The 13,284-nt window shown below is 37.4% G+C and overlaps 1 protein-coding gene across 36 annotated transcripts in view; it reads right to left on the bottom strand.

The window, feature by feature from the left end:
- MBD5 (methyl-CpG binding domain protein 5) overlaps positions 1–13,284 on the bottom strand; it is a 515,330-nt gene that overhangs the window by 18,660 nt on the left and 483,386 nt on the right. For 35 of the 36 annotated variants that reach the window (XR_012421098.1, XR_012421100.1, XR_012421097.1 and 32 more), the window contains 2 exons: positions 12,430–12,638; positions 7,456–8,664 (listed from right to left, as the gene is read on the bottom strand). Coding sequence is in view for 32 of the 36 variants with exons in the window: in XM_074009063.1 (XP_073865164.1) it covers positions 7,456–8,664; positions 12,430–12,638 (1,418 nt within the window). In the remaining 4 variants the exon portion in view is untranslated. Of the gene's footprint in view, positions 1–7,262; positions 8,665–12,429; positions 12,639–13,284 lie in introns of all 36 variants that reach the window. The other variant, XR_012421099.1, reaches the window with a different exon arrangement.

Here is a 13,284-nt window from a genome sequence, read left to right as displayed (position 1 = left end):
TTAGAAGACCAGGGTTGGGACCTGGCTTTACCCGTGATTTGTATTCTTTGGGATGCCACTTCTCTGAGCTTCAGTTCTCCCATCTGTAAAATGGGGATAATTCTGCACATCTTTACGGGTTATTGAAAGGATCTAAAATGACCACAAACATGAAGGTGCTTTATGAACACCAAAGCAGTCCAAAGTGCCACTGGTGGTATGTAAAATTATTTTAGGTAAAACATGGACAAACCTTTAAATATTCTTTTTTAGTTTTTTTTTTTTTTTTTTTTTTTTTAGAGACAAGGTCTCCACTCTGTCACCCAGACTGGAGTGCAGTGGTGTGATCACAGCTCATTGTAGCCTTGAATTCCAGAACTCAAGTGATCCTCCCACCTCAGTCTTCCAAGTAGCTAAAATTTTAGGGGTGCACCACCATGCCTGGCATGCTCATTGCAGCCTTGACCTCACGGGCTCAAGTGATCACCTTACCTTAGCCTCCCATGTAGCTGGGACCACAGGTGTACAGCATCATGCCTGCTAATTTTTAACAATTTTTTGTAGAGATGGGGTTTCATTATGTTGCCCAGGCTAGTCTTGAACTCCTGGCCTCAAGTGATCCTCTGATCTCGGACTCCCAAAGCACTAGGATTATAGGTGTGAGCCACTGTGCCCAGCCTCCTTTGCACATTTTTAATAGTTATATTATTCATATAAGTTTACATTAGAAAAATACAAGTAACATTATGATTTTACACATACAATATCCTAGGATAAAACTAAAGTTGTTTAAATTTAAAAAGTGGCTTGAATAGTGCCTAGAACATATGTGCCTAATAAATATTTCTTGAATGAATCAATTAAGTGATAAATTTAAAGAAAAAATTTAAGTAAATAATAATATATGTAATATGCAACTTTAGCTGAAGTCTGGGAAATATAGCTCTGAAGTAGAAAGCAAATATGAGGCATTTATTAAGTTCATTATCAAACATTTATTAAACAGTAAATATTAAAAATAATATATATTTTTAAAAATAACATCTTCAAACTGAAAAAATTCCTGCTAACTTAAGTGCAATATTTCAATATTTTTAAAAGACTGGGAATTAATATTATATGATAAATAATTTAGGGTAAAAAGTTGATTCACCTGTGACAGAAAGGATGAACCTAATTGTTTTCCAACAATAGTACAAAGTTCTCATGGCAGAGTACTAATCATTCCTTTAAATGAATCCCAACTTTTTCCAATGAACTAACCAAATTCTCTTTATCACAATTTAGTCAGTGGCATTATCTGAGGCCTTTTTCGGTGCTTCCTTTCTTCTTCACTTTGCATAGCAGTGTTTCTAAGCACTAGGGAACTACATTACAGGATGGGGGTAAATCCATTCTAAATGTGACAATAATTTGCATATCAATCCACAACACATAGATAGAATTAAATGTTTCAGATAAGTTTGTAATTTCTAAGGAAACAATGCTTGAAAGTTCATGTAACAGAAGCAAGTAGTTGCCTCAGACCTGAGATTCTATTTCCTGCTTCCTATCTGAAATTGTATGAACAAGCTCATGTAGTCTGCGTTGGGCTCAGTTACCTACGTGATTGAAGACAGGCCTCCTAGTCCTCTTTAATCTGGCTCAGGAAAAAAGTTCACAATATTTCACAATTCACTATAGTAAAGTTTACAGTTGTTTTACTCAGCTTAGTCTTTTTCTTGATAGTCACATTTTTGGTCTTCGCTAGTTCTTCATTTTTATTATCTTTCAAATTCTGATCAGGAATTGACTTTGTTGGCCTGGATTTTATCTTTCTTATTACTTTTGAAAAACTATTTTGCTCCCTTTCAAGGAGATTCTGGTGCTGACAGGGCATTGATTGCCTCTGTCACACTACCAGCCAAAATGCAACCCAAGTATTGTGGATGCCGTGGTACAGAGAAAAGGATTCATCTCCAACAGCAGTTAAGAAAATAGATAAGGCAAAGTGAATACACTAAGAACATTCTCAACAGAGAATTACAGTACCAAAGAATACAAACAGCTAACACTGATAAACACACAAAGAACGTTCTTCAAAGTAAAATGTCTGAACATCACAGGAGGGGGCACCTCCCAAAGTTAGTTCTCCGGGCTCAACTTCTTAAGTTACCCACCCCCAGAATGCGAGGTAAGTTGTATCTCGTTATGCTCCATGCTGTCAAAACACGTGTGCGTGTGATGCTGAACTGACATACAGAAAATGTATTGCCCCCCAATAAATTTGGTTATGAGTTTTAATAAAGATGAATTTTGTCGGTTTTGAATGACTATTCAGAGAGCTGTTTTTATCTCTACTTGCCAGAAATAACTGTGTGGAAGAAAGTCAAAGAGTAGTTTTGAAGAGGGAACACCCTACCCACTTATGCTTTGAAAATAATGTCTTCATTTAACCAGGTAGTGTAGAACAGAGACGTAAACTTTTTTCGGTAATCAGGTGTTTCTGCAACTGTCCATTGAAAAGAAACATTTTGGTACCAGTCTAGTAATAAATTATTTCTTAAATTTGGCTTGGGTCAGAATATACATCAAATGTAAGAGCAATGACATATGAAGACCAAAGGGAGGATGTTCAAAAAGTAAAAATGATCTATGCAGAAAAAAATAAAAATTTTAGTTTTTGATTATTACTGCTTGAGAGGCAACCCTTTTAAGCTAGTTAACATAAAATCAAAGATGACAGATGACAATTGTAAAATATATTTTAGAAAACAAGAGCATTTTCTTTATATTTAAATAGTTAATGAAATAGGTACATAAAGATAACCATTTCCTCCGTAGTTGCATAGGCTTAAAAATGTTTGCATATTAAGGCATAGAGGTGTAATGTCAGAGGTAGCCATTTTCTTCCCAAGAATTCCCTAACATTATGCCAAGATCTGGAAGTTGAATCTGTCTGGCTCTGGCTATGTACTGGAGCACAACCCTGAGGTCTTATTCCTGGTCACTGAGCCACGAACAATAAAGGGTTCATGGTTCAGAGAGAAACTTGCACCAGTTATTTAGAACAAGTATAACTATCTCCCAGAATGTACTTCTGGGTTTTTTTTTGTTTTTTTTGTTTTTTTTTTTTTTGAGATTGAGTCTCGCTCTGTCGCCCAGGCTGGAGGGTAGTGGCCAGATCTCAGCTCACTGCAAGCTCCACCTCCCGGGTTCACGCCATTCTCCTGCCTCAGCCTCCCGAGCAGCTGGGACTACAGGTGTTCGTCACCACGTCCGGCTAATTTTTTGTATTTTTAGCAGAGACGGGGCTTCACCGTGTTAGCCAGTATAGTCTCGATATCCTGACCTCGTGATCCGCCCGCTTCGGCCTCCCAAAGTGCTGGGATTACAGGCGTGAGCCACCGTGCCCGGCCCAGAATGTACTTCATTACAAATGGTTAACCAAGGGAAAAAACATATTAGGAAGGATATAGTACTTCTTGAGTGGTAAAATACAAGGCACATAATGTCCTCCAATGCTGTCACATAGCTTCAATCTTAGGAAAGTAATACATACAAGCAATTCATCCCAACTTTTCATAGGCTGTTAAAAATCTCCACTAATTAATATTGTTTTACGTGTGAAAGAGAGTTATGTGGGAAGGTAGAGGAAGAAAGCCTGAGTTGATTTTTTTTAGAAACATTGAAGTTCACTCAACAAACTGAGTGCTTTAAAACGCTTCCAAGTAGAACTCCTGCTTGAAATTAACAGCTAACACTAACTTATAATCAGATATGCTGATTTGTATATGTGCTATAAACATACTTATGAACTATTTCATTCATTGAATATAATCCTTATAATCCTTTACTCTCAACTTGGTTAATAAATCCTTTATACATGGACAATGCAGAGGTAAACAATAACTAAGGTCAAATTACCACAATTCCATAATGGTGGAACCTAAATTAATAAGACTATCTACCATAAAGGGCAGAGAATAGGAGGTTAATGTTTACTGAACCTCTTTGATGTGCCAGATAATAATCTACAGTATTTCATTGAAATCTTAAGGCATCTATTTGAATCGAAATTAATGTTCTCACTTGAAAGAGGTGAGTAGCCTGCAGCTTCTAGGAGATTAATATACCTACTACGACCACTTAGGTAACTAGCAGAGCTAAGAGTAGGCTCACATCAGAGTGCCCAAAACCCATGCCTCTTTATGCTACACCCTGCTTTTTCTCTAGTTCTCTGCAGACTGTGTTTATACAGTATTCGATGTCTAGAAACCATACCTTTTAGGAAATCATCTCAGAAACTACAGAACATGTCTAATGCATATCAGTAATCTGCTACATTTACTATCCCTCCAAAGACCAAAAAGGCCTTTCTAAGATCATAAGCTGACCTAGTCAGTTACTATTATGACTAACGGTATCTGCTACAATATTAATGTATTGACAATGGGAGGTCTCAGCCCTTGGCAATTATCAGTGCTTTGATCACACAGCATTGACTTCCTTAGACCAGAGACCATTCATGCAACCTAAAAATAGGAAAGGCATCCAGCTTGTTTTGAAATAGTAATCTTCTATCCTGTCAATTAATTATCTTTATTTTCTATTTCGCCTGCTTCCATAAAGAATTTGGAGTGGTTTGCTGAGAATAAAGCCTGTAACTGAAAATAATAAATGGTATGTTGTGGGGTGGAGTCAGGGGTAATAAATCTACTCTAAAACTTGAGTTAACATAGATTTTTATCTGGTGGGATCCGACAGAATCTTGGATTCTTTGGTGGACATAGAAATAGTATGAAAGCTGAGAAGCTAAGAAAGTTTAAAATGATAATGTAGGAAAATAGTTTGGCAAATTTTTTCTTCTTAGACACTACAAAGATAAACATTATGGAAAATGATCCCACATTCCACATTAGCAAGGCGGAATTAGAAAGGTTTTACTATAATAAACAAAGTCGGAGCTAGTCTCTGCCTTTCTGCTTTAGACTTTATAAAAATGTCAGGCATTGCCATAGTGTATAGAAGGTAACCTAAGGCAATGCTTACCTTTTTAGAAGCAGAAGTCCAGTTATTAATGTACAAGGCATTATCCAACATTCTTGGGCATTAAGGAGTTCTACATAAATAAAATTACATCCAAACTGGTTCACCTGAATGAGTACAAATTTTAAAAAGTGTTCTACTAGATATCTCTCTGAAATACATCATGTTTTGTCTTATACAGGTATTGAACATAGTTTTACTTTTTCTTCATGAACTAGGGTCATCAATATATCAGACACTTGGCTTGAAGTCGGACCTGTGTTTGAGATTTTACCTTTTCTGGTGTTGTAAAATGAGAACTTTGACTCACGGAGCATCACTAAGTAAGGTATTGGGAAGTCTTGTTTTGTGAACTATAGAGGAAAAAAGAATGTTTGTGAAGTAGTACTTAGTTTACTTATGTTCAAAAGTGTGGTAGGTCCTGAAAAGACCAGAGGTTTTTAAAAATGCTGAGTCCTTAGAGCTTCTGAGGCTGTTATACCTTGCTTTTTAAATGATAGATAAATGTTTCATGTATTATCATTAATATTTTATTGCATGTTTTCAGTTTTTCACCTCTAAATGTGTGCTTTAAATTAAATTCTCTGAATTACTAAAAATATTTTTAGTGTATAGTATATCTTGATATAAAGGTTTTTACTTGAGAATCCAAAACGACAAGGTCAGCCAGCGAGAGGAAGAATATGTGAATTTACAGCAACAGTTTTATGTTTCCTATTACAATTCATCTATTGCCAAAATTAAGGAAGAAGAATCTGAATTTTAAAAATATTATTTTATAGTGGAATGAATACTACATACTACTTTGCTTATTTAAGTGAAGAAAAATAAGTGTTTCTTGGACTCTTCGATTTTTTTTTTTAAAGTACATCTCCCCTAACATCAGTGAATACCTCAGTCTCAGGAGTTTTCGAGCAGAGATTAATCAGAAGATCTAGACCATTGTTTAATGTGAAATGTGTTAAAAGTACATGCCTTTACTCTCCTAAGGGCATAAAAAGATATTTAGACAAGGCATTTAGGACAGGAAGAATGTTTCCAGGGAAGGGAGGCCATAATCTTTTTTTTCAGTTAAGCTTTTGGTAAAATGGCACATAAAAAAGACTTAGTTCGTTTGCACAGACATTGTAAAACAGTTCAATGTCTACATCTTGTATTTGTAGCAGTTCCATTTATATCATAAAAGCCCACTTTTTCTGTTTCTAATTATTTCTTGAATAAACTGTCAAAAATATTTAGGTTTTTCAACCTAAAGAATGTTTGTCTGATCTCTGAGAGTATAGAGAATAAAATATTTTGTGAATAGGGGTATGGAATTCATTTCCTTATCAAATGTACAAACATTATGCCCAGAGTGTATCCTGACAAGTATATATTAGGCATTATGAGCAAGGTTTTAGGACCTCCTAGTCATTTGGAGAAAGACAATCCTTTTATTGTGCTGGCAAAAATGCTTTTGGTTTCCTGTCATTAAACCTAAGTGCCAGTGAAAGTTTGAGCACAGTTGAAATTGCTTTATAGAATATACTCTTTACGAGAATAACATATACCTGTAAGAGTAATTTTTATTACCTAGGAAGATGAAAAATTATACATTTCTTCATCATATGGGGGAATGTGCATAATGATCTCCTCCTGGTCAGATATAAATTTTTCTATCTACTTTAAACACTCTGCATATTTCTTGCCTAGTGAGCCAATTCCACCATTTTTGTAAGGGCCGGAAAAAAAAAAAAAAAAAAAGCCCAGAAGACCCCTACTAATTTCTTTTAAATTGAACGGTAGTTTCATGGAGAAGTTTTCATTTAATTTATATGATCTAATTGTGTTAAGTAGAACCAGACTATGGGGTTAAACATTTCCATATGTTTTAAAGGCCCAGAACTTTTCCTGAAAGGTATTCAGGAAATTCTGATTTCAGACTTTACCTGCTGCTTCCAGAAACGGCTGCATCTCCACCCAGACTGTACCCCCTTCCCAGCTCTGTGTGCCACATGTAAGCACATACAGGAGATGTCGTCCCCTGGCGCATCTGTTGCCTGGGAGCGCCTTACCCCTGCCACACTCCTGGACCTCCAAAGGCTACCAGATTTTTTTCCCCAGTCATTGACACTTGCCTTCCTCCTCAGTGTATGAAATGAAGAACTAGGTAACTGTAGAGAGGGAAGGCAGAGTGGACCAAATTCTGGAAATCTGGTTCCTGGCTTACAGCCACCCTGAGCCCTAGTGTGATCTATAAATGCTTTACAACTCACCCCTTGTTGATATGACATTTTGTTGACTATAACCATCCCCTCTTCATTTTATGCTCCAGAAGCTTGTGAGACCTCAATAAGTCATGAAGAATCCTAATTTCAAATCCAAAGAATCCAAAGTGATGATAACAAAAACCAATAATTGATATCTGAACAAAGGTTAGTATTTGACAATGGATAAAGATTGGTATACCTTCCCTTCCTCTGGGCTTTGTTGACATGAATTGTGAACGTCGTCTTCTCTTACTAATTTTCCAGGCCAGGAAGTCAGTCCTTTGATTTGGCCCCAGACCAAGTCGCCAACATTGAACGTCCTTGGTCTATAATGTATCAATTCATTTGAAGAGGGGGAGTCTGGATTCCTTAGGTCATCTTCACTACTAATGCTTTTAGCATCTGAAGGGCTAGGCACACACCCATTAATGCTTTTGGCATTAAAGTCTCCATTGTAATGGATGTAGTCTTTGACCAGAGAATTTTCCAAACTATTTGAGGAACTTGGAGACTGCTCCTCTAGGACCAGGTCTTGCTTTGCAGTGCTTAGCAGCTCTCCAAATCCCCGACTCTGTCGAGGTCTATTCCCATTAATGTGTGCACATCTTTCCACAGTGTTCTCTAGTCTCTCCTTAAAACTCATCATAGTTCTTTTGTAGTTATTATACCTGAAATTTTCCTCTAGAATTTTATCCCCTGGACAGTTTCTTGGTGGTAACAGTATTGGGTGCTGTTCCCCAGGCAGAAATGGCAGTGTAGAGACATTATTGGACCTTTCATGACAAGGACTACTGTGGATATGGCCTGGATGATCTAAAAATTCCTCGTACTTCCACCTGTTTCGCTCCCCTCTGGGACTTTGCTCCCCGTCCCACTGTTTTTTGGATGTGCGGCAACTTGCTGACTTGAAATATTCAAACCCATCTCCTTCGTTCGCATTTTTCCCATGGTCTAGATTCTTGGGCAGCCGAACCCCTCTTGAATTCCTCAGCCTACCGTCATGATCAACACCTCCCATGTTCCGTCCATGAATGACCGCACTGACAGCACTGGAGAGATTTAATGGGTCACCAATTGAAGCAGTGAAGGCACTCATGGCACTCAGAGCTGGAATGGGGCTGATCTGAGTTGTACTGTTGACTGCAGTGGTGATGACAACCTGCATTCCCTTGCTGGCTGCATCGACAACTGCTTTGTAAATGGCATCTACGGAAGCATCACCTGGGCCACCCACAACGAGGCCATCCTTCACCTGTTGACCAAGAGATGGGTCAATCCTCGGTTGCAACTCACAAGGTGTATCTTGAAAAGGTGGAAGTGTAGTGTTTGGATTCTCAGGAAGTGCTGTGAGCCCAGGCTGAGTGCTTATTCTTTTGTTTAGGAGAGCTGCATCTTCCTGCATTCTCACCTTGAAGAAATAGACAGGAAGCAGTGAGAGAAAGGGAAATAATTTTAAAGGCCTCAAAGAGAAAGACTACAACTTTAAGATTTACCAAAAGACAAACAAATATAACAAGGAAGGAAATATAAAGAACAAGACTCAAAAAATGAAGTAAAAAGTCACTTTGTATAGGAAAGCTTATGTCTTGATTATATTTGCAGGCTGCTTCTTTGGTTAAAATCATTCAACAGATTTTTTAAAATCATCATTGCAAAACCTTCTCTAGAAAAATTAAACTTGACGTGGTTGGACAGAAAACATACTCAGGTTGGGATGATTCCATTTATCCGGTGTCATTACAGGTCTTTGCAATTTAGGATTCAAAAAAAAGTCAAGTCACAGGTAATCAAATTAGCAAAGGAAAAATATTTTGAAAGTGATTTCTAACTCACTGATGTTTCCACTTAACTAAGTGAAATACAATATAAAATTAAAAAATATATAAACTCTTTTCTTAACAATAACATGACACTAGTTTTCAGATGGGGTAGTAATACCTGCTCCTCAACCTTTTCAGGCCATATCCCCATGCTGTCAGTAGTGACAATGGCTATCTGCAGAAGTGATTCTCAATTGGGAAGTGGTGAAGGGACAGCATACTTACCGGGGGAGCATATCAGAATTCTGGTATAGGAAGGATGAGGGCAGTTTGAAAAAGTGCCCAAGGTTATTCTAATTTTACCCCCACCCCCATGCCATCTAAGAATTACTGCTCTAGATTCTTGATACTTTGGAGTTTCAGATTTTTTTCCACAATGATCTCTCCCTTTCTTTACATCCTTCCCTACTAATCCAGAACCTAGGATCTGTCAGCACATCAGCCTCTCTCTTGCTATTATCACCCTGTCTACACCTACCAGGCAAAATCCCAATCTTGGATCAATTCAACTGCCTGCCTTATCTACATCTACAGTGAGGATGCTGAGTATTTGTCTATAGGAATTTGTAGCTTCCAACTTCAGTTGAGGGCTTATTGCTGCCCATCAATCCTAGATCTTCTAGTTAGTTGTCACTCATTTTCCACAACTATTCAAATCTTCACCAACTTCTTCACCATCTCCCAGACTATTCTTAGTAGATGACCTTACGTAATAGAGAAAATAAAGCCCATCAGGCAAGAATTCTCACAATTTCTTATACTCTGATACTCCCTGCCCCTGGCAGCAGACTTCTCTGCAACTATACCTGTCCTAAATTCTGTCCTGCTTCCCATAAGAGGGTTCCCTTCTGCTCTCTGAGGGTGTGCCCTCCACTTACGTTCTGAATCCCAAGCCCCCTTCTAAAGGATCCTGTCTTATTTATTATCACTTCTTTTTTTTTTTTTTTTTGAGACAGAGTCTCGCTCTGTTGCCCAGGCTGGAGTGCGGTGGTGTGATCTCGGCACTGCAAGCTCCACCTCCCGGGTTCACACCATTCTCCTGCCTCAGCCTCCAAGTAGCTGTGACTACAGGCGCGCACCACCACGCCTGGCTAATTTTTTGCATTTTTAGTAGAGACGGGGTTTCACCGTGTTAGCCAGGATGGTCTCAATCTCCTGACCTTGTGATCCGCCCGTCTCAGCCTCCCAAAGTGCTGGGATTACAGGCGTGAGCCACCGCGCCCGGCATCCCTTCCCTTCTTTATGTTCAATCTCTTCCACTTTTCTGGGTCTTTCCTATAGCACATGATTATGTTCATGGCTTACGTATTTTAAAGTTTGCATTCATCTACTCCCGACCCCCTGCTGGGGCACTGCCCTATTTCTCTTACGTTCTTCAAAGTTAAGTTTTTTTCAAAAATAAATTTTGTTGTGTGTATTTGAAGTTAACACCATAATGTTATAGAATACATACACAGATGGTAAAGGGGTTACTATAGTGAAACAAATGAGCCTATCTATCATCTCATATAGTTGTGTGTATGTGTGTGTGTTGTGTGTGTGTGTTTGTCAAGAACAGCTGAAGTATACTTCTTTAATCTATACTCTTTAATTCCTAACCTCCCATTCGCTGTTCCTCCCTTTTGCCATCTGGCTCCTACTCCCACCACTCCAGCAAAACTGCATTCCACTAAGTCACTGATGATGTCCTAATTGGTAAATCTAAAGGATTCTCTTCAGGCTTTATCTTACCTTTTTTCTCAGTGACACGGTTGAGCACTTCCTCTTCCTTTCTGAATTATTTTACTATGGATTATATATATATATATATATATATATATATATATATGTCAAAAATATACAAGTTTTCTTCATCATTACTTCTCACCCATACTCACAGTTTCTCACCCTACTCCAGTCCTATTTCCTTACTTAGAACTAACCAGCACTGGAGTGCATCCTTCTTACCTCCCTTCCTTGCTTCCCTCCTTTCTTTCAACCTAATTGGGATGGTACTAGATTCTGGATCCCACACCCCCTCCTCAGGGAATCTGCCTTATTTATTATCCCTTGAACATAAAGATGTTCCACTTTCCTGGGTCTTTCCTTTAGCGTATGATTACATTCATGGTTTCCAGATTTAAAAGTACTGTTCTGCAATACTATAGCACTGGAGTCTTGCAGTCTTACAGATCTTTCCATATCAGATTATGTAAGTCTACCTAATTTTCTAAACCACTAGGTAGATGGATATACTGTACCACAATATATTTAACCATTTCCCTACTGATGGAGTGGTTCATAATTTTTGACACCACAAATTATACTGCACTGAACATTTTGATATGTGCTTGTTTGTTCACATTTGAAGATTTCTCTAAAATGAGATATTAATACATAGAAGCTGAACTTCTGGTCAAAAGATATTTAAAAATCTGATATGCTATCAAATTACTCTCCAAAAGGACTGTATCAGCATGTAATCAGACCACCAGTAATCTGAGAGAATCTATTTCTCTGCACCCTTATCAGCAGTGGATATCATCAATCTGATGGACACATTACTGTGATAATTTATGTAACTCTGATTATTTTATACGTTTATTAATACTTTATCTTTCAAATTCTATGAATTACCTGTTCATATCTATTGCTAACTCTTTCTAATCAATTATCTTTTTTCTTTCTGATTTGTAGGAGCTCTTTTTACATTATAGGTGTTATTTAGTATGTATTAGGAAAATATTTTCTGCCAGGTTGTCACTTGTCTTTAGTTTTGTTTAGAATATCCTTGATCACACAGAGATTTTAAATTTTTAGGTAATCAAATTTGTTTCTTTTCCTTTTGACTGCCTTGGTTTTCTGTCATGCTGAAAGAGCCTTCTCTACCCCAAGATTATTTTTAAAAAGTCCATATTTTCTTCCCATGTGGATTTAGTGTTACTCTTTCCACCTATCTCCTTAATCTAGCAGGGATTGATTCACTTCGTGGAACTAAAGAAGTACCATGTGGCTGAAGCCAGGGGAAGAGTGGTGAGAGCTGACGCTGGAGAGGATGGACAGGTGGGCATGCGAGGGAGGTGAGTCTCAGTCATGAGAACAATGAGAAATGACGAAAGGGCTTATGGGGGTCACACGATCAGTTTTTACTAACAGCTCCAAAAGAACTGCTGAGATACTTCAGACAAAATTAAAAAAAAAGAAAACCTTCACACAAAAGACTGGAATGTTTAACAATACTCATGATTGAGAAATAACAGTAAATAGAGGTGAAAGGGCACATAACCTACTTTTTTCACCCTTTCCTGCAAATTAAGTGTTTAAACAAACCCAGACATTGTTTTCTTCTAAAGTGACACAGGGGAGGAGAGTACCTGAAAGTTCTGAAACAGACAAGCCATGGGGTTATTGTTAGCTGGGCAAGGAATTGTGGGCTGTCCTTGGAACGCCTGGAGATTCTGGTACCCCTGGAGAAGTTGCTGCTGTTGCTGATTTGGAGGAAACATCTGATTGTTGTTTAACAGCGACTGTAGATGAGTCAGTTGATGGTTATTCAAAGTATTGTTTATTGATGACATATCACCTACAGTTTGAAAAACATAAAATATAAGTAAATGTGATTCTTTGGAGATTCTATGCCTTTCTTTGTACCTGAGAATTCCTGAAAAAAAAAAAAAAACAAAAAACTAAGTGCTATGCTTACTTGGGTAATGCTTTTCTTTTTTACTTCTCAAAGTCTTACTAAGTCATAAGGAAAGAGTAGCTTTATTATTTAGTTTTATCTTCTATAATTAGTTTTTAAATTTTATATCATGGAAAGGCTACTTAGTCTTTGCTCTATGCATTAGGCAGTCCTTATATATTGAGCTGCAGTGTCATATGATTCCTTGATCTATTATTTTTAGATTTTAGATCTATTTTAGAGGACCCAAAATTAAAGGTTGAAATTAGTCCTATAATGTTTTAGCAATTGTAAGTATCTGACCAGATAATTAAAATAAGTGAGCTGATCAGGCCTTGTTTACAAAATTTAGTTCTCAAGCCATAATAATCAGTAGATACCACATCAAATCGTTGATTTGGTTTAGAAATGTGCATTGTTTTGTGATAGAAGGTTGGTCACCTAAAATTAAAATGGAAAAGAAGCTAACAACACAAAAGAATTCATTGTCATAATCATTCAAAATAAATATTATATAATCAGTAGGATTAATAACTAAATTTATATT

Source organism: Macaca fascicularis, chromosome 12 (assembly GCF_037993035.2).
Source record: "Macaca fascicularis isolate 582-1 chromosome 12, T2T-MFA8v1.1".
NCBI classification, from domain to species: domain Eukaryota; kingdom Metazoa; phylum Chordata; class Mammalia; order Primates; family Cercopithecidae; genus Macaca; species Macaca fascicularis.
This window is presented reverse-complemented; position numbering and strand designations above follow the sequence as displayed.